Source organism: Polyodon spathula, chromosome 3, assembly GCF_017654505.1.
Source record: "Polyodon spathula isolate WHYD16114869_AA chromosome 3, ASM1765450v1, whole genome shotgun sequence".
Classification (NCBI taxonomy): domain Eukaryota; kingdom Metazoa; phylum Chordata; class Actinopteri; order Acipenseriformes; family Polyodontidae; genus Polyodon; species Polyodon spathula.
In genome coordinates, this window is record NC_054536.1 from 26544067 (window position 1) to 26565671 (window position 21605).

The 21605-nt window shown below is 37.0% G+C and overlaps 1 protein-coding gene across 10 annotated transcripts in view; it reads left to right on the forward strand.

Annotated features, from left to right (window-relative positions):
- Window positions 1-7766: 7766 nt before the first annotated feature.
- LOC121312919 (sodium bicarbonate cotransporter 3-like) overlaps window positions 7767-21605 on the forward strand; it is a 60889-nt gene continuing 47050 nt past the window's right edge. For 3 of the 10 annotated variants that reach the window (XM_041244832.1, XM_041244833.1, XM_041244834.1), the window contains exon 1: window positions 19562-19733. In XM_041244832.1, coding sequence (XP_041100766.1) covers window positions 19596-19733 — 138 coding nt within the window. In that variant the 5' untranslated portion in view covers window positions 19562-19595. Of the gene's footprint in view, window positions 7881-19556; window positions 19734-21605 lie in introns of those variants that run through there. The other 7 variants (XM_041244841.1, XM_041244842.1, XM_041244839.1 and 4 more) reach the window with 6 other exon arrangements.

Sequence of the window (21605 nt, forward strand, 5' to 3'; positions counted from 1 at the left end):
TTTCTCGCTTTTTGTTGTTGTTGCTGTTGCTCTTATTTTCCCTTTCATCTAGCAAGTATATAACCTGGCCACGACTCAGACCATTTTCTTGCTAAATATCTTGGTATTCCTAAATAGATACTAGCTTTTCAAAGCAACATTAAATTTCTAGGCATGACAAGCAAATGTGAAATATATTTATTGCCCTTTTAACCCCTATCAAAGCCCTTGTTCACCAAGTCTCTTGGTAGGACTGAGCAGATAACAAATGCAGACCACGAGCCATGCAGCTGACGTCACACCCAATGCAAGTGTCAAGTCGCATGTAGATGATCCGGCACTAAGGGGCCCTGTATTTGAGTTGAGAATAGCAGATCCAGAGATTATGGTTGTGTTTTTCTTCATTTTCATTCTTCATATATTACTGAATACAACTGAAATGCAACGATGGGTTGATTACGCAAAGAGGAGAAGAACACTTCTTTGAGAGGGGAATAATTTGGATCTGACGAACAAAATACTCGGATTCAACGTAATGACGAAAATCAATAACCACGCCTCGCCTTTCGGGTTTGGTTCTCGCTTGGCTCGAGAAATAGCCAGTGGAAAACAGCTTGGGACCCTCCTGGCTCAGATGTAGTAGTAGGAAAGGAATTGTTTTATAGGTTTGTTTCTTTTTCTAGAGTTTCATAGAAGCGATTTGTGATTGCGATTTGTCTCGCAAATGAAAAGTTGGGTTTCATGAAACTTTCGATGGGCTGCGACATTGCTGATTTTCACCAGAAACCTACAGCAACCACAAGCAGCAATTTTCATCGCAGATCCTATTAGAACATACGATGGTGCTCGTATTGCTAGCTCGTTGTTAATATGGCAGAGAAATCCGAAGGAAAAGAATATTTAGGGTCTGTCAAATCCTGTTGATGCATATAAAGATTTGATAGCAAAGTACCGATTGCCAAGAAGGTAGATAGCTAAACTTAAGGTGGTCAAATGTATTTTTAGATGCAAGCAGAAACAAATGTAAATTGATTTTACTAATCAGTTTTAACCTAATTTAAAGCTGATTTGGAATAAAAACTCAGTTTGGGATTCTTCCATGCAGGATTAAGATTTGCTGCACTTTGAAACGATTCATATCAGATTGATTTTGAAAAAAAGTTCAGCTTCAATTCATGATTTTTACCATTTGTACTGCTTTTGAATTGTTTAACCAATGCGGCGAACAGGTACATGTAATTCTACTTTTATTCACAATCTCATCTCTAACGTTTTTCAACAGTTTATTGTTCATTTTGATTGTTCTTTTGCTGTAACAAAACCTCTCATTATAACGAACAAAAGGCTTGGACCCCAGCAGGTTCATTATAGTGAGGGTGTTGTGTAAGTATTTTGTGAGCTCATCAAATATAAACACTGAAAATAATGAGCCCTGTTACTAATGCTGCCCTACTGTACACATGTAAATAGCTGCAAATTATGGTATTGTTGCTTGACAGGCAAGCAACATTACCATTGAATGGAAACCTGGAGTTTCCATTTCAACCATAGGTCAAGTATTGCATGGTGAAGGTCTCAGAACCACTCTTAGGAAAACATCACAAGGACAATCACTTGAAGTTTTCAAAACTGCATTTGAATGATGGATATGAGTTCTGGTCAAAGATTTAATGGAGTGATGAAACAAAAATCGAGATGTTTGATCATGCTGATAGTCGTTACGTTTGGAGAAAGTCTGGTGAGGCGTACAAAGAAAAGAACACCATACCTACTGTCAAGCATGGAGGTGGTAATATCCTTCTATGGGTCTGTTTTTCATCTAATGGCACAGGAAATAAAGTTCCAATACATGGTAAAATGGATTCCATAGCATACCAAAATCGACTAATCATCTGAAAGCCTCCGCTACAAAACGTGGTTTAAAGTGCAACTGGATGTTCCAACACAACAAAAAATCAAAGCACACGTCAAAATGTACTTCACAGTACTTAAAGAAGAATAAAATCAAGGTTCTGGAGTGGCCTAGTCAAAGTCCAGATCCAAATTAGATTGAGAGTCTTTGGTGTGAGTTGAAGAAGGCTGTGCACAAGAAAAGTCCTTGGAATTTGAATGAACTGGAACAATTCTGCGTTGAAGAATGGTCAAAAAGAATCATGCCAAAAGCTCATTGTCAAATATTTTAATCATTTAAAAGAGGTTATTATTGCTATATTGCTAACAGTGCCTCAACTATTCATTTTCCTTGTCGGTATGAATACTTTTGAATTAGCATTTTTAGAGTTTTGCAAAAAAAAAATGCTGAAATAAATAATTGTAGATATTTCTTGTAACTTTTTTCCTCATCCACAAAAGCAAAACTTTTGCTACAAAAGTTTTATATATATATATATATATATATATATATATATATATATATATATATATATATATATATATATATATATATATATGTGCACAATGTTTATCATGTATTTACATTTCTATGTAGTCTTAAAAAATGTGTGATGAATGTACTAGCTTTCTTTCTGATACTCGTCTTTTTTTGCAATACTCGTGTGCTGAGGTAGCGATGCACTGTGCTCAAGTGATCCATATCAATTAAAAACAGTTTACAAATTAAGGTAAAAGGATCAGTTGTTTGATACAGTTTCAGTTGTCAATGAACTTGAACTGTCAATGTCAAGACCAATAGAGCAAAAGCTGTTGACCACGATGTACAACATGCAAATATATTAACTCCCAAACTGAGATCAGAGGTCCTAAATCATCACTCCACATCCAGGAGCCCTTTACATGTACTTCTAAAAGAACAGTGTACTGCATCATGTGCACAGAATGCAACCAATTATACATTAGGGAAACTAAAAAAAAATGTTTAGCAGATCGTTCTGTGGAACATTTACGAAGCATTCGAATCAACACCTTGACATTTCACTTCAACAGCAATAATAGCACTGCTGAAGACATCACCATCTGTGGAATCAGTCAGTGTTTTGGTATAAATTCTACTCTGAAGCAAAGAGAATGTGAGCTTATCTTCAAACTTGAAACGTTGGAGCCTCTTGGAATAAACATTCTATTCTGACATCATCCTCAGAATTTTTGAAAATCAACAAGTTTACTGCACTGTATTTAATTTTCTTTCCACACAGCTGAAGAAGGGCTTTTGCCCTTAACAACCTAAAATAAATGGTGTTTTAATCATTTAAATTTGTGTACATTGTATTTTTATTATTTTTTTCTCATTTTTGTACACTGCAGTTCAACCTTCTCTGAAACGCACACATACATATATAAATATTATAGCAGTATCGGCGCTATGCTTTAGTACGAGAAGTCCTGGGTTTGTGCCCGCCCTCCGTCTGTGTGTGGATTGCCTCACCCTGTGTGAATCGCCTGCCTGTGGGAACGGAATTCGCTACGATATATTTTAGCTCAAGGAAGTGTGTGTGTATTATTTATTTATTTTGTCTGTTATTGTCATTGTTATATGCAGCTTTTTTCCTTACATCAGAATTGTAGTGATTCAAAATGTGTTCTTATTGTTAAAAGTTCTGATGCCACCTTTGAATGTAAACATCAATCTCTCTTTCCTACTTTTACCTGAAGAAAATATCAGAGGTCTTGAAAGCTTGTGATTTATTGTTTAGTTAGTCCAAATAGCAGTTTCACATCTTTAAAATGCACTTTGTTAAAATGCACTAACCCCCCCACCTTTTAGAAAACTGTTTCTATAAAAACTACTAAAGTCATCTGACCTTTACCAAATTATGTTGTAAAAAATATTACAATATTACTCTGCAAAAATATTATGGAATATATGCCATGGTTAGCCTTGTCATGTGAGGAGAGTGTTTTTCATGGACTCCAATCCCTGTACAGACATGCCTTAACAGATACTTCATATCATTTACATTTCCTTAGTACAGTGTTTTTGATTCCCAACCTGTTTAATATCCTGATCTATGCATTTTACTATCGATTCTGCTATGGTCAGTATTTGCCATGCGCAAAACAAAAAAAACCCAAAAAACTACACTGAACAAAAATATAAATGCAACATGCAACAATTTCAAAGGTTTTACTGAGTTACAGTTCATATAAAGAAATGTTGGTCACATATACCTTAAAAACAAAGGTAGGGGCGTGGATCAGAAAACCAGTCAGTATCTGGTGTGACCACCATTTGCCTCATGCAGCGCGACACATCTCCTTTGCATGGAGTTGATCAGGCTGTTGATTGTGGCCTGTGGAATGTTGTCCCACTCCTCTTCAATGGCTGTGTGAAGTTGCTGGATATTGGCGGGAACTGAAACACGCTGTCGTACATGTCGATCCAGAGCATCCCAAACATCTCAATGGGTGACATGTCTGGTAAGTATGTAGGCCATGGAAGAACTGGGACATTTTCATCTTCCAGGAATTGTGTACAGATCCTTGCGACATGGGGCCGTACATTAGCATGCTGAAACATGAGGTGATGGCGGCGTATGAATGGCACGACAATGGGCCTCAGGATCTCGTCACGGTATCTCTGTGCATTCAAATTGCCATCGATAAAATGCAATTGTGTTTGTTGTCCGTAGCTTATGCCTTCCCATACCATAACCCCACTGCCACCATGGGGCACTCTGTTCACAACACTGACATCAGCAAACCGCTCGCCCACACGACGCTATCTGCCATCTGGACTGGTCTGCAGTTGTGAGGCCAGTTGGACGTACTGCCAAATTCTCTAAAACGATATTGGAGGGGGCTTATGGTAGAGAAATGAACATAAAATTCTCTAGCAACAGCTCTGGTGGACATTCCTGCAGTCAGCATGCCAACTGCACGCTCCCTCAAAACTTGAGACATCTGTGGTATTGTGTTGTGTGACAAAACTGCACATTTTAGAGTGGCCTTTTATTGTCCCCACCACAAGTTCCCACCGCACATGTGTAATGATCATGCTGTTTAATCAGCTTCTTGATATACGGTCAGGTGGATGGATTATCTTGGCAAAGGAGAAATGCTCACTAACAGGGATATAAACAAATTTGTGCACAAAATTTGAGAGAAATTAGCTTTTTTGTGTGTATGGAAAATCTCTGGGATCTTTTATTTCAGCTCAAAACATGCGACCAACACTTTATATGTTGCGTTTTATATTTTTGTTCAGTGTGGGGGAAAAAAAAAACAAAAAAAAAACACTGTGGCTGCTTCTGAAAATACTCTTAACTGTAGATTTTTCAGGGAAGCTTATTAGAAGAGCATAAGTGAAACTTTATGAGCTGAATCCTGTGCAACACTGATATGCTCCTCCTCGCCCCCAGCAGGCCAGAAAATGAGTTTTACAGTAGAAGATTTTCTTTTGCTGGAATAGTTAGTAAGCAACAATAATAAGCTTTGCAGTAACAGCAATAGAGAATGATCTAGAACACAGTATAGAATAAGAAACAGGTACAGTGTGAAAAAGTAGATGCTATGAAGTATTCCTTTACTCCTTTAATGATCGTTCAGTCTTTGTGAATACCACGATTGCTGGCGTAGTCAGTGTAAAGGTCTCAACAACATGAAGCCACCTAACACAAAGCTTACACCAGCCTTTCATCCACACATTGAGCCTGCCTTAATGCAATGGAAAAACAATTATCATACGGATGGAGGTAAATCCCCATGCAAGTGTTTATAATAAGATTATGATTATTGAGTCATTAAGCTTTTAAGTACCTTACATGGCTATGAGAAAAAAGAAAGGCTTACCAACAAAAAAACTGGGAAATCGGGAAAATCAGAACACTGTTTCTGAAACCGTTTCTAATATAGAGGTACTTGGTGAGCATCTGTCCTGCATGACTCCATGTGTATTAATTGTGGTGGGGCTCAGTTTAAACTACCAACATTGTGCAAACTGATTTCTTCTGACTGGGCTATAGATGCACCTGCTCATTAGGTACTCGCTATCTTGCTCTCTTAAACCTAGTTAATGGCCAACTAACAAATCGCTAAATGAAGGGCTTACACATGGTGAAGCTTGTGTTGTGGAATATTATGGGACATATTTTCAAAGCAATCATAGTTTTTTTTAGTTTTTTTTTATTTTATTGTGCATATTGTTCTTACAAGAACTTGATGTTAGGTTATACATTTATGATAGAGTTGACATCAAGGCAGTAAGTGTTACATTTGAAATAACCCCATGTAAACAATATTTCTGTATGTCCTGTGGTCCCCTGAAATAATTTAAGGCTAGTATGCGAACCACTAATGTAGATAACTGCTTGTCCGATTGAGATGAAACTTGCTAAGGACGCTAAGGACAAGTGATTGAGAGCATCAGAATCTGGTTATGTTAGCATTGGCTCTTCCAATGTCTTTTTGTACTTGGTGCTTGTGACCTTTTACTTTAAACACCTGCAGTTCTGACATTTTCATACCTGACTCTTTTGAAATGTGCTAAAACAACTTTTTTAATCATATGAGAAGTGGCGCCTTCAATGGTTTGTTGTTAGATACTGTTGTGCTGTTGGAGGGTTTTATATGCTGTTGCTAAGTGAACCCATTTCATAGGAAAAAAAGTGCACGATAAAGAAAAATGAAAATACCTTTCAAGGATTATTTAACTCAAGCAAAAGCTGCTTTGTATACTAAGGTCTGGGTAAACTATTTTAGCTTTCATGATGACCCCAGGCCTGTTAATTTAGCATGAGAACTATTGAACTAATCTGCAGGATTAATTTAATATTTCTTATTGCTTTGTTGCATGCATATTTATGAGCTGTGTCAATCAATCTCCTGTCGCCCCTGCTGATGCTGGTACCAGAGCTGGTAATCTGCACACATTTATTGGTTTGTGACTGGGTTGCAAGCTGGACTTTAATGTAGGTAGAGGTTTGTACAGGTTGCAACAAGATTAATTTAAACAATTTAAGAGTGTAGGCAATAACACATTGACTGTGGAATTTGAAGGGTTCTTTCAGTTTCTTGAGCCAGTATGACCAGCTCTTAAAGACTAGAACAACAAACATCTTTGACCAGTTAAGCTTCATTCATTTTCCTCCCACTCTTAAAGTTACTGTGGCCAGTCATGGTAATAGCATAATAAATTTGTCATCATGTCTAGTGGAAGATGGGCAAATAACACGTGATATACTGTAATAAATTAACAATAAGGGTATGGGAAATGCATTCGAAATTGCAAAATAACTTATTCATTTTCTTTGATAAATATATACATCTGTAGAATATAATAAAGTTCTGCAATGTATTGTACCTTCTACAATAAGAGAGGAAGCAGTACCAGTGGTATATATTTCCAGAATGGCAGATTTCTGGCAGTACTAATAATTCAAGTTACAAATAAAGTTATGTTTCACTTCAAAAGGAAGGTCAGAATGGGTGAACAAATGTGGCCACTTATTCTTTGTATACTTCCAAGCTAGGTGCTGATAGTTGTAATTTCACTGTGATTAAGTTAGCATTATAAAACATTACTTCCAACAAGAGGTGTTTGGTTTGTAACAGTGCAATTGTTAATATCACACAAGTGCAAATTGTGTGATTTGGCAATGATTGACAATAATAACAAACAAAAAAAGCAAGTGTCAGTGAGTCACTACTGTATTTGATACGGTTCGTCTCTTTTTTCACAGACTACGCCCCCTCTTCGTGAGTATTCACTCCCATTGCTCTTATCCAAACCTGATTGGCTTTGCAGCCACGACAGGTGTCGTCTGAGTGGCAGAGAACACTGTCGCTCATAGAGAGGCGGTGGCTTCTTTGTGTCAATTTGTGTAAAGTGCGAGTCAGTGTCACTTCGTGTAAAAGGGGCAAGAAGTAATTTTGTATTGAGTATTCAGGGACAGTGAGAAATGCAGGAAGAAGGTAGAAGCGAGCAGATGAGACCACTGCTAACAACGGTAACTATTAACTCACATGCCTGTTTTAGATTGCTGGTGGTTGTGGGGTACTATGTTATACGATGAATCCATATGTTTTCGGTTACAAATTTGAATTGACTGGAGTATACGAATTTCCATTATGAAACAAAAATCAGACTTGCTTCATGTTCTGGGTCTAAACCAGACTTACTTTCTTTCAGCTACGTGACCATGTGGGTTAGCCGGGACGCTAAAGCTGGCTGTTCAGTCAGAATAATACAGTAATGTAGTTCTGAAATACCACTGGGAATGCGATACTGCTACAACAAAGCGTTGCTATCGCCGAAAACGCTTCCCGGTTTTTCTGTCGTACATACTCACTTTTTTTTTTAAAAGTATTTTAATGATAATTGATATGCTATTCCAGTAATTCTTTGTGTCTGTATTTTGTTTTAATTTGTTGGTGATACTCAGAGATCACAAATAGACTTACTATTACACGACATAACAGCATAATTTGTAAGGCCAGTAGTACACAACTTGTATAGATCGTGTCAGTAGTATTGAATGTCAGTCCATGTGAACACGTGTGTTCAGAACAAGCCTAGCTGAGGGAGTATGACAGATGAATGTGTGAATGAACAGGGTTTCCATCAAGTGAGTATGTTTAATATGGCTTCTGAGTGGCCCGGGCAAGAAGTATTTCCTGCATTTGCATTCTAATACAATGTGGATACGTCCACTGAAATGCTAACGGATGCATTCCTTGTGGTGGTAAGGACAGTAAGGACATCAATGGTAAAGGATGTTGGGTGACAGAAAACCCAGGAGGTTAATGGTCATCTTGACTATCTGAAATATAATAATATTCCACTGTACTAGTTCTGTGGGTGGATTCATCCTGTACAGTATCTGTAAGATACAGTACCTGTTACTGTATTAAAGCCTGACTTCTAACCAAAAAATCCTTCAAGCACCAATAATTGAAACCCTTCCCATAAATTAACTCATTATCTACCTCTTACTATATTCGACCCCAGAGTCTATCCTTTGCGGATTAGGTTGGATTTTCATAAAGAAGTTATTTAACCCTGTTAATAAATGACATGATCATCATCACATGCATGTCAGGAATACTGATGATGCATCCTACTGTGTGTGTACCCAGGGCTTGATTTGAATACCCTTTTGTTCTGAGAGAACAGTAAACATTCAAAATTATTACTTGGGAAGCTGATGTTGTGTCTGTATATGTGTATATAAACCTGTTTTAATTTAATTTTGAATTATTTAAATACATGTATAGCTAAGTAGTATCAAATTACAGTAAGTGCTTAAAACCAATACCCTGTCAAATAACTTAAACTAAAGGAGAGCGGAACTCTTCTGGAGATTAGAGTGTGTTCTCATTATTGCAGATGTAATTTTGGCATAGATTGTCCCATCACTTATCCCAACATGACCTTTTTTACTTCTAGATTAATGCACTACAGCAAACTCACTGTAGGACTATTTTACAACAGTGTTTTTGTACAGCCATTTTTAAATTGTGTTCTTAGTGTCTGCTATTTGTTTTAATTTGTTGGGGGGTATGCAGAGATTACAGATTAGAGTTACACTATTACAATATTTCAGTATAAAAATAGCAGTGTGATATCAACAACAAGGACATTAAGCTGTTTGCCATTCTCAGAATGGAGAGGCAAGCGTGTTCTTGGACCACTGTTTTAGATAACAACTTGGTAATCCTGGAGTGACCTTAGAGTGTCAGACAGATTGTTGCGGAGATGCTTCTGTCCAATCGTCTATTTTTGGAAAGCGATCTTGGTTGTTTTTTTTCCACCATCCATTTAGGGGTATAAAATGAGTCCAAATTCAAATACCTTATGTTTTTTGAACGTGGTGCGAATGCGCAGAGCCTAAAATCAAGCAGGCAGATGACACAATGTCAAAAGTAAGTAAATAAATAAATAAACAAATGGTGCCCATGCTTGAGTATGGCAATCAAACAATACGATCGCTCGATGCATCACCCCAGTCTTAGGAACATGCTGTAAGTGAATTAAGTTATTAGTGGCAATAGTACAAAGTCATGATGCAGGCGATCTTTGACCAGTGTAATGTCCAGCTGCAGATTGGATTGTGGACTGCAGATGGAATCCTGTCAGCAGCTCCAGTTTGATATTGAAACTAAGTGAGATTGAGTTGTACAGACTGTTTTCACTGTTCATGGAAACGTGACAGAATTCCAATTAAGTGAGCTAAAGTGACCCTGTTCGTTAGATAGAGGAGAACAATCCAGCCTGTGGCCTTTGACTATGCTGGGTATTTCTCTGCTGCTTTTCAAGTGCTACTCTGTGTGTGACTGCTTTTTAATAAATATTTTACCAGAGATTACATCTTGCATCCTTCCATAGGGGTTTGTGTATTTACTCTACAAGGGTTGCTACTTTTCTCTGCTGCTCTAAAAACAAAAAGACTTACTGTGTGAAACCTAACTGTTGAAATTGCTTGGCAGTAACATCTTGATCTTGTGAAACACTAGCCAAGTCCTACAAATCTGTGATGCTATACAGTAACCGCTCAATACATGGCTACATTTGTACTGAGGATACTGTTTTTCCATGGGATGAAATTATACTGAAAAATACAGCATTTTCACAATTAGACTGACTGCTAGGGATGTGCTTTGGTACATTTTTATGAACATTTTAATGCTATGCAGGTGTCAGCATAGTAAGTGTCTGTTTGTACTTGTGCTGCACTATTGAGATGTACCTGTGCCAGCCCTGTGGGATCAAAGTAAATAAATGAAACTACCTTGTTACATTATATTAGTCAAAAAACAAAACCAATAATACAAAAGGAACAGAGCGTACATGTTTTACATAATCTATCAAATACACAGATTCCAATACTTCCAAACGTGGCTTCGCTGTGTTCCTTTTATTATTATTTTTATTTTAGTAAATGTAACACATTTTCACAGAACAACTGTTATTTTGGGCCACTGTCAATCACACAGAAAACACAAGAGAGCTGTGTTACATTTCCATCGTCGTCGTTTGATATACCATTGCAGGGTCGCGCTTGGCTTCCTGTTTTTATTCATTATGAATCTTGTTAGAGGTACCCAAGAATACTGTGGCTATTGACAAGCGATTGCTTAACATTTCTGTAGTAATAGGCATTTGACAAAATGCTTGATCATTGTTTTCTTTTTGTTATTGTCTTACAATATCTTGGGTGTTGGTCGGTGATTAGATAATTATGGTAGAACTACTGTAATGGCAAGTGAGAATCATATATATTTTTTTTAATCTTATTTCCTGTTGGAGAATTCCTTTCAGAAGGATTTTATTTGAAGGTTTACTATTTCAATGCTGTACTTTTCATTAGGAATGACATTCAACTGACAGGTGGTATAACATGGTGATTAAGAGTTATCCAAATCTGTCACTATCTAGAGCCGTACTTTTGTCTTTATACTGTATAGTGCACCGTGACTTGCATTTTTACATACCTTATCGATTTACATACAGACTGGCTTAACCTGGTGTGATCAAATTTAGTATCTATGTTCAGTTATTTAGAATACTGTAACTGTACTTTGTTTCACACATTTGCAGGTGGTATGGTTCAGATATGTTTTTCTGTATTTCCTGACATCGCTTAACCACTTCACTTGAAGGTTGGTGTAGTTCATATCTTTTCATTATGTCACATACGATTTGCTGTGTGTTATTTCCTTGAACTCAACCACCTTGCTGCTAGGAGATAAGCTACAACAACAGTAAACACAACAAAAAATTACTTTCTGACAAGACAGTTGTGGTGTGGAATATCCTGAAAGGAAATGCTGACAATAAACTGCAAAGATAGTAGAGAAGCTACATAGCATAACTTTCTCTTCTAGGGCTTTTAAGTTGTACATACAGTTGTCAAATTGTTCAATGTTTTTTATTTTTCTGCATGAGCTGTGGAATGCCTGGGATGTTCTGACCCCTCCTGTCAGTGTTTCCATTACAATAGATATGTGAGAAGGAGGAGCATACTTATTTTTTATCAAGAGTCTTTTTTATTTATTAATTTTTTAAACCGAATGCTGAGAATGAAACCTTTTAAAATAAGTTATACAGTATATTAAAAACTGTTTGCTTGTGTCTCTTTAGTCATATTGTTCTAGCCTGAATGCATCATCTTAAAAGTGACCTGCTGTCCTTTATCTTTATGTGGTAATACCTTGCAAGTGGGTCGCTGTGCTTTCATGACATCAATTTGGTGCAACACATGTTTAAACCTTTCTTTGAGATCATGTCTTGGACTAGGATCGAACCTTTTTAGATGTGGCATCACAGCACTGTGAATGTGAACGTTCTTGTTTTGAGCTCTGCGTGCAGGGCACCTGCTAAAAAAAAGCTAATTCTTGACCACAGAAAGAAACAACAGTTTTTTAATAATAACAATTTATTGAATCAGAAAATTCTTGTTTTTTTTTTTTTTTTCAAACAGCAGCCTATAGCTATGGCCAAAGAACACTTAGAATTAAAAAAATAATAATAATATTATGAACACAATTTTAAATCTTTTATTTAACAGCATGTAATCAAAGAAACTACAAAGTGATATCGCAGAAGTCTACCAGAAGCCATTAGTTTAGTATATGGAAAACTATAAAGCAGTATGTAATTCAATATGTTGACATAACATTGTTCAGCAGGTTTCATTCCACTTTATAAAGTAGTTCATTCTACAGGGTGATGCCTAACTTTGGCCAGAGCTGTAGATTCAAGCCTGCAAGGACACAGCTCCCTGCGATGAAGCCAGGCATTCGCTTTTATCACTAATCCATGGGACTGTTTAGTTTTTGTTCAATTTTAACAGCATATATTCTACTCAGTTTAACAAACTCAGAAATCTTGTTCCTGCGTGTAACATATGAAATCTGAGTCACTGTGTTGCATGTATGCATAAAGCTAGCAACTTTCCGAAGCCTAAATTTGTAGATACTGTACAGGTTCCTCAGTGTTCTTTCAATGAAAACTCTTCCTCACCACAGTTTTTATAATATTTTGTGTGTGGAGCTTGTCTACACTGCCAGCTGGCTGCCAGAGAACAGAATGCGGGAAGGTGGACATTTTTTTTTTTTTTTTTGGGAAGTTGTAACAAGTGGATCAGTGCGCTGAAATCAATTAGTAGTCACTGTCTCTAGTTGTTTTTCTATATGTTCTGCATCTGAGATGTAAAATACATCATAAAACTATTTAGATACATTTTACTGTTGGAATTTCGTAAAAGACTATTATGTTGTCATCCTGCTTTAGGGTAATTAAGCAACAATACCAATATCTCAAAGGGTTAACACTTAGGCCTAATTAATGGATTCATTTCTTTCAGTTTAGGGATAGGTGAAATGGCAGCCATATTCATCCAGAGATGATAGTCCAATAAAAGGTATCACATCTCCTTCTATTTGTCTTTCAGTTTAGGAGCGATTTTAAAAACCTATTTGGTAAAAATAAGGAAATGAGGGAGTTAGTTTTTTTTTTTTTTTAAAACCTGAAAGAAAACCACTTAACCACCAACTAAGTATCATAAACATTTCTAAACTACTGACCTGAAAAAAGGATCAAGTTTTGCACATTTCTTTTAGGTTGAGCAAGGCTTTGTACTTTTCTTTTCTGGACTCGTCTGAGATGGCGCTATATTACGCTTGGTAGAATTGCATGTGCTTGAAAGGGTCGTGTTTGTTGTTGTTTCCCCTGCTGATGTGACAGCCACCCAAATCATGTTCTTGTTTGGATCTAATGCAGGAGTCTCTAGTTGCTGTAGCTGAAAAGGCACTGCGACCATTGGTTGTGAACAGACATATTTTGAAGGGCATTACAGTAATTGCCACATCGCTGCTGCTAATTTCGAGCCCTGCAATATCACTATAACAGTTTGAAGTTCGTAACGGAAATAGTCTCTGAGGCTGGTGGTTTTGGATTTTATTAAACATACATTGGTTCAGGGGGATGATTACTAATAGATCATGGTTAGGTAGAGTCTGCAGCCAGTATTCTGTGCTTGCTGGAATAAAGCAGAACTCTTTACTGAAAACTCAGCAGAACTAGGCCTATGGAAGATCAGATATTGAATATCCGAATTCACCTTAGAGGAACTTCTGGCATGAAGCCCTGCACTACGTGTGATTTGTACAGTAGGTGGGGAAAGTCAGTTGACTCAGCAAGTAGTCTCCTGACACCCCCTCTCCCTTCAAACACACATAATGCTCTCTTTACACTGTGTGTAGAACGCCCCCCCTTAGAGTGTATTCTAGTGAAGAATAGAAGCAAATGATTGTGGCAGCCTGAGTGTCAGCAAATCATCTGTTGAGGCAAGTGTCACAGACAATACCCAAGTAAGCCTGTATGGCAGTGTGTGTGTCTATTCAGCAATTAACTCGGCACGTAATACAGTGCATTGCATAGCACCTTTCGATAGCCAGAGATACTGTAGTGGCATGATTGTGTGGGGGTGTATTTGTGTGTGTGTTCTTAATGGAAGGTCAATTTGATTTACTTTGTTCATTATGTAAATACTGTAAAAGCCCCTCAGCAATTGTTTAGTAAATCGGATCCACAATAATGTTTGGATTTCCAAAGAAATGTATGTTCAAATGTTTTTGTTTTTTGTTTAACTGCCAGACTTTGACACACAATTGGCGGCTTACAGCATTACGATTTTACCTTTTTATTTTAAAACAATAAATGGTGAGATCTCATGTTGTATTTTAGTATAATTTATGTCTTATTAAGCACCCACACACCACCCTCGTAATGCTATTTCCTGCTAAATACTACTTGCAGCACTGCTGTAGGTGTCTCGGGTTACGTTTTGTGAGTAATTATGAAAAATAACCTACATTTATAAAATGCTTTCACTGAGTCATGTTTTTGGTTATATCCTTAAAAAATAACGTTCCAGAGCTGGCTTTGCTGTTTTAAGAATGTCTACTGTAAACGAAGTGAGGCACAGCAGTGGGTTCATATCTTGGGCTGCATAGAATTAGTCATTTGCAGTGAGCTGCCAACAACAAAACTAAACTGTTCTATCAAAAAATGAAACAAAACAAACAAAATAACCAGTGATGGGAATAGTGAAAAATGTGTTTTATTTTATTTTATTATTTTTAATGTTTTTTGGTAGGTATATTATACACTAGCCACAATTCTATTAGCACCAAAACTGGACAATAACATCTAGGCCTGTTCTCCTCTTGTCTTGTTCAAGTATCAAATGTACGCTGATACAGGTTATTATTACAGTTGACAGTCTAATCTGCAGTTAAATGCTGCACAAAGTTCAAAGGTTGCCTTTAGATCACGTTTCTAAAATAAATGGCCTACATTTAAATATTTCCTTTTTGTATATTTTATTCAGTCTGACGTTTTCATTAAACCCTTATTTCTGTAGAAGCACATTAAGTAACATCCTCCAGTACAGCCCACAGTCATGCCTTTGTTCGGAGGAGTCCTCATTTGAAACCTATTTTTTAATTACTGTGCTGCCGATTAGAAATGAACGGGTCTAGTTACAGTACCAATTGCTTTCAGTTCTGTCGAGTTGCAGGTGGAAAGTTGGCAAAATGACTGCACAGGACTCTGAGAAGAAGGACTGGACTGTGGCCCTACAGAACGGTATGTGAGAATCCCAATGGCCTGCCCAACTCTTCAGGAAACCAGGAAAAAATATAATTGGCTCGAAGAACAGATTTGGGCTTAACATAGTACCAGCTAAGGTTGCCACATGATTATTATTATTATTATTATTATTATTTTTTTTTTTTGTTAACGTGAGAACTACCTGCAGTAAACTAAACCATTTAAACAATGGGCGGACCCTTTTCAAGAAAAAAATAACTGGTATATTACATTAATATTTGTATTTACTTTAGTACTAAGCAGTAATGCACATTTTTAAGGTAGAAAAAGTTATTTGCACACGTGTGCGTCTGTGTTGGAATACAGAGCATTCGGAAAACCTCATGGCTAATTAATGTAAAACATGATCTTAAGAGCACACCAACTGCCTGTTAAGTTTATTAGACAGTCTACAAATCTACAAGTAACACAAGCAAACTAAGAATACAAATAATCTTATTTTGGCAAATCAACTGCTTTTAGATTTGCAAAAAAAGTTACTTTAAATATGGGCTTACTTAAATAATTGAGCTTTGCCTACTTTTTCCCTTGACGGTTTTCTTTTCCAAATAGACTCTGACTACGTTAGGAGTAGGGCTTGAATTTTTATTAATATTTGGCAAAATCGGTTATTTTTGGTTATTAAAAATTAACCACTTCAATTTTCAGTTTCTGTAATAAATTGCATGTATGTTTCACTAATACGTATACAAACGTTACCATACTGTGTTGAAGTGAGGATGTCCACATTTAGGATTCAGGCACTAGAACTCTGGATGTATTTTGAATCTGAGATTTGTGAGGTGCAACAGATTCCATTTTACACCCTATTCCAGTCCTTGTGTCTATCATACTGTAATGTTGGGGTTCGGTTGGAATAACTATGTCAATAAGTCGGCTCCATGCAGATAGATTACAATCCTACAGTTTTATTACTGCAGATCACACATTGTACTTATTGTTTTCGAACTTATCAACTCACTTCCTGGTTTATCAATAAATAACTTTATAGAAACAATTAGAAGGCAATCACTAATACACAACTGCACAGCAAGCTCAATGCTAACAAGAGTTGACTTTTTACACCAATTGACTTATTAGCCTTTTAACAGTAAGTATTTTTTGTTTAATTGGTTTTTAAAACGTTATTGGTTGAAACCGAAAAACTTCAAGCCCTAATCCATTATATACAGCAATGTGATATACATCTCAGCCAAGTATTTAAAATAAAAAAGATAGGTAACACTAATACAAAAATATATTGGGGATAAGAGGTACAGACTTCTCAGCTGCTTCATGTTATGGGTTTTCTAAACGTTTATAACTGGTAAACTACAGTAAAGAGAGGCGTGTATATGTTTAAAGGTGGCATCCTTGTATAGTGCAATGGACCACATTAGTCTCTATTTCTAAACATGCTAGTATACACTGCATTAGCGAAATTGATTATGTGTTTACTGTATAACTGGATGTACAGTACAGTGTTGCCTTTAATAACCGGTTGTTCAAACCGCCCTGGTTTGAACAATTGCCCCACCCCAACTTTCAGCTGAAAGTCAATTTCGCTATAAATTTTCGGTTTTTAATAACCATGCCCAAATAATGCCTGAGGGGAAATATCACGGCTCACTTGAATACAAAAAAACTGTCTAGAGGTACAGTACACCCTCTCTGTAATGCCATTCATTATAACAAATCTTCGGCTATAATGAACGTGGCCCCTGGACCCCCCCAAAAAATAAATAAATAAATAAATAAAGATTTTGTGATAAAACTGGTACCTGTATTGATTTTACTGTTAATCTTTAAACAGTTTGAAGCATTTTTGAGTGTTGTGGGCCAACCGTATGAACTTACTGTTCGTATTAACACAGTATTTCATGCGGTTGTTTTGCAATGAAGATTCGTTGCTGGTTAATTTTTCATCGATTTTCTATGCTTACCAATGAACACATTTTGAGGGTGAACAATAAATATAATATGTGTTAATAAAAATGATACTTATTGCTTTTATTAATTTTAAAACCATGTTTGATTTTTTATTGTGCTGCAAGCCTACCTTAATACACGCTTGGGTTCCGATATTGACAGGCTGTCTTCAGTTGGTTTTACTGCTTTTATTATTATTACAATACAAGCTGTTATTACCCACTGACACAACCTTTAAAGACTTTGCTGAAATGTTGTAATTTACTTGTCGTGTCTATATGGTTGTGTGCAGGTAGCTTTTTCATGATTGCATCTGAAGTATTTGCAGATGTTAGTGATCATACATAATAAATGAGAGTCTCCAATAAGCACTGGGACTACTGACAAATATTGTTCAGCTGTTCAACTGTATTATTGTTTTTGTCTGGAAGCATAAACATTTATTTAGGAAAACAGCGATAATGATAATTCCTGTTGGTATGTAATGCGTGGGGAGGAATCAATAATTTGATGTATGATTTATGACGATCTGAGCAGTTTTGCTGCCTTTTCCGGCCACTTTTGCCTCCGTCCAGCTTTTACCCATGCAGGCATATCTTTGTCGTGAATATAGGTTGTCAAAAAGCACCTGACTTGTTCAACAACCATGCAGCAAAGCAAAATTGATTGAAGAAAAAAAAAAAAAAAAAAAAAAAAAAAAAAAAAACTTTTCATGTCAAACTTTGTCTGGTTGATTTGGAGCAAAAGCTCAGTTTGGGTTTCTTGCATGCTGGATTAAGATTTGGTGCACTTTGAAACAATTTATGGTGGATTGATTTTGAAAAAAAAGTTCAGCTTCAATTTGGGATTTTCACTTTTTGTACTGCATTTGAATTCTTTAATGAATGAGATGAACAGGTACATGTAATTCTACTTTTATTCACAATCTCATTTCGTTAACTTACTCCAACAGTTTATTGTTCTTTTTGATTGTCCTTTCGCTATAACAAACCCCTCGGTATAACAAACAAAAGGCAGGTTTGTTATAGCGAGGGTGTACTGTAATTGCTCTGTGCATTGATTGTTTCAGGGGCAGGGTTAGGATTATCCTTGTTTCAGATGACGACGTGGAGTTCAGCGGTTTCAGATCGGATGATACAGACTCTGCAGTCTGATTGATTACGCTTTCCAGTTTCCAATGTGTTCACTCTTCATCCAGTTATGTCTGGAATATTCCACCGCAAACTCCGGCACTGCTAGCTAGTACAAGACTGAATATATTTCAATCTCTGTCGACTTCAACTGTTCATCCAACTCTTTCTACGGTGATAAATCTGGGCTAATTTAGAGATTTGATTAGAAGTACTTTTAGGATTTTAGACGTCTTACGCAGCGGACTCCCACCCCAAGACAAACACTAGAGTAGTTATCTTGTATTAGATTTTCCGAAAACGGTGCCTCTGTTCAAGCTGGTCGCCGGCTGTGTTTTCAGATTGTCAAAGGTCAGAGACTTGTTTGTGTGTCAAGAGCCTTTGGTTTCGTGTCGGGAGCCCTGCTTTGAAAGTTGCACTTGTTCTTTTGTAATCATCCCTTCACCCCTGTGATTGGATAGTTTGTTTATTGTGGGCTGTGCCCGAGTCCACATGGGGTGTTTTCCCATTGGTGGTTCTCGTTCCGAGGTGTCCCAGTGTTCTCAAATGGCTTGCTGTTTTGCCCCCTGTCGGCTGGATTTATGTGGTCTCCTGTCGTCTCTCAGTAGTGTCGAAGGCATTCAAAACGTCTGGTTTTACTTTTTGAAAGACACCGCCGGCGCCACAGGATTTATTCAGCGCTGGTGAAGATAAACCACTTGTCCAGTATTTAGTTTATGACTGTTTTTAAAAGCATTCTTTGTAAGTGGGGGTGTTTGTGACAAGAAACCATGTAAACACAGAATGGTTTAGGACCCCCCTCTGTATATTACAATTCGGTTAATTTCATAAACAGAATGATATTATGACCCACTGTGACGCTACACATGCGTGTTCCGTAAATGTTGTTGTGTGTGCAAGTTATTGGCTCGGAATATGAAATATTCCTGGAGGCTCTTGATTGGCTGCTGAGAAAGAAGCAAACATCCTTGGAAGCTCTCTCTCTCTCTCTCACACACACACGCAGGCAGATGCAGACAAAGTGCGTGCCAGTGAGACCTTCAGGAGACGTGTTGTGGAGATTGGAAACACAGGCACACATCAAGTCTGACTGCTTTGGAGCTAGTGCCTTAATGGAGAGAAGCTGTGAAGGAGACAATCTGTTATCAGTATGTAAAATTCAGATTTATTTTGGTTGATCTTTTCCTTTTTAGTTTTTTGTGGGAAGAGAGTTGGAGAGAAGAGATTAAGGTTTTTATGTTTTTTTTTTTTTGTGGAGAATGTAATGTACCCTACGTAGGAGAGGAGGCTTGCTTTAATGGTAGCATAGAAGTTTTGATCAGTGAAATATGGTGAATCAGCCTTCAATTCCACTCTCGGATGGAATTAAGCGTGTCTCTCTGCTAACGTGCCGTACTAAAAGTATGCAGTTCAACAGAGCTGTCCTAAGATACTGTGTAAGTTCGAGCACCCTTAACCTGTTATGATCCTCTTCATTTTGATTAACACAGCAGACGACACACTGAATGGGATAGTTTATAGAAAGTGGTATGTTATAAGACTACTTTTTTTTTTTGCAGGGAACTTAAATGAAAGTTGCATGCAGTGGATCTAAGTGTTTTTTTTTTTTATGTTCAATAGCTGTTTGTTAGATTGCTAAACAAAAAAGGAAATGGAAAAAGAAAAAAACCACATATTTTTTTTCAAAAATGATACAGTAGGACTTCACAAATTAAAGTAAAGGAAACTGTTTTCTCAGACTCGCACAGTTTGGGATAGTATAATAAGGTTCAATCAATAAAAACATGAGCACCTTATAAAGTGTCCCAGAAGTAATACATTATAGAAGAAAAGCAGTTTGCCCAAAAGCAATTGCAGGATTTCCAGGTATTATTTTCATCTATCTAAGCAACATACAAAAGAGCAAATGACTTACTGATTGAGTAGTACTTGCAGTGGACCATCTGCACAATGCCTGTGTCAAATGAATAGAAATTTTAATTTATTTTTAAGCATTAAGCACTTTGCTAAAAAAAAAAAAAAAAAAAAAAAAATCCACAAAAGACAGCAATGGAACAAGCAGACTGAATTGCAGGCCTCTTTTTGGGGTATCTGTCTGATACAGTAGTTTCCCAGTAAATCAAGGCCTGTTTTTTTCTTTTTTTTTTTTTTTTTTAAATCTTTAACCACATAGTCAGGGATTCTTCTTGAAACTTTTTGTGTTATTGCAGTGTGATGAATCTGAGGCAATGTGGCTGTTTTAAAACATATGACTACAGTAAATAAGAGCTTGAAATCTAGTTTACTGTGATTTATTTGTGCCTAAACTAGAACTGCTGTAGTCATTTGCTTTGGATATATACAAAGTGTATAGAGTAAAAGACACTGTATCTGTCCTATGGCTGTGGATTAAGATGACTCTACAGATGTTGGCCAAAAACATAATGATATACCATGCATTTGTTATGAAAGTGGCATTCCAAAGATCACATAGTCTGCAGTACTGTATATGGAAGCTGCATCTCCACTTCAAACTGTGGCAAACTATACAGGGTTGATAGGTACTTCCTTATCCAAAACTGCACACAATGATTCCCCCCCCTCCCCCCATAGTTCCAAAAAACTCAGCGTGGTATTGCTAACATTGGAGGTTGATGCTGTATTAAGAAAAACACACACACACACACACACACACACATACACACACACACACACACACACACACACACACACACACACGCACGCACACACACACACACACACACACACACACACATCCCCAGACATGGATGATTTGTATCACCAACACTGTTATTCAAATGGACAACCATTTCCTATTTCAAGCAGCGACCCTGAAGTGCAGCATTGTTGCAGTAATTCAAAATATAACCACCCATCCATCAGTTAATAAATGAGTTTATTTATACAGCACATGCCTACAGAGCTGCTTCCTGCCATTACTTTCAGGAAACAATTTAACACAAAATAAGTTCTGCTCTTTTATATATGACAGTATGCATCCTCCACGTTTTGCTAATATG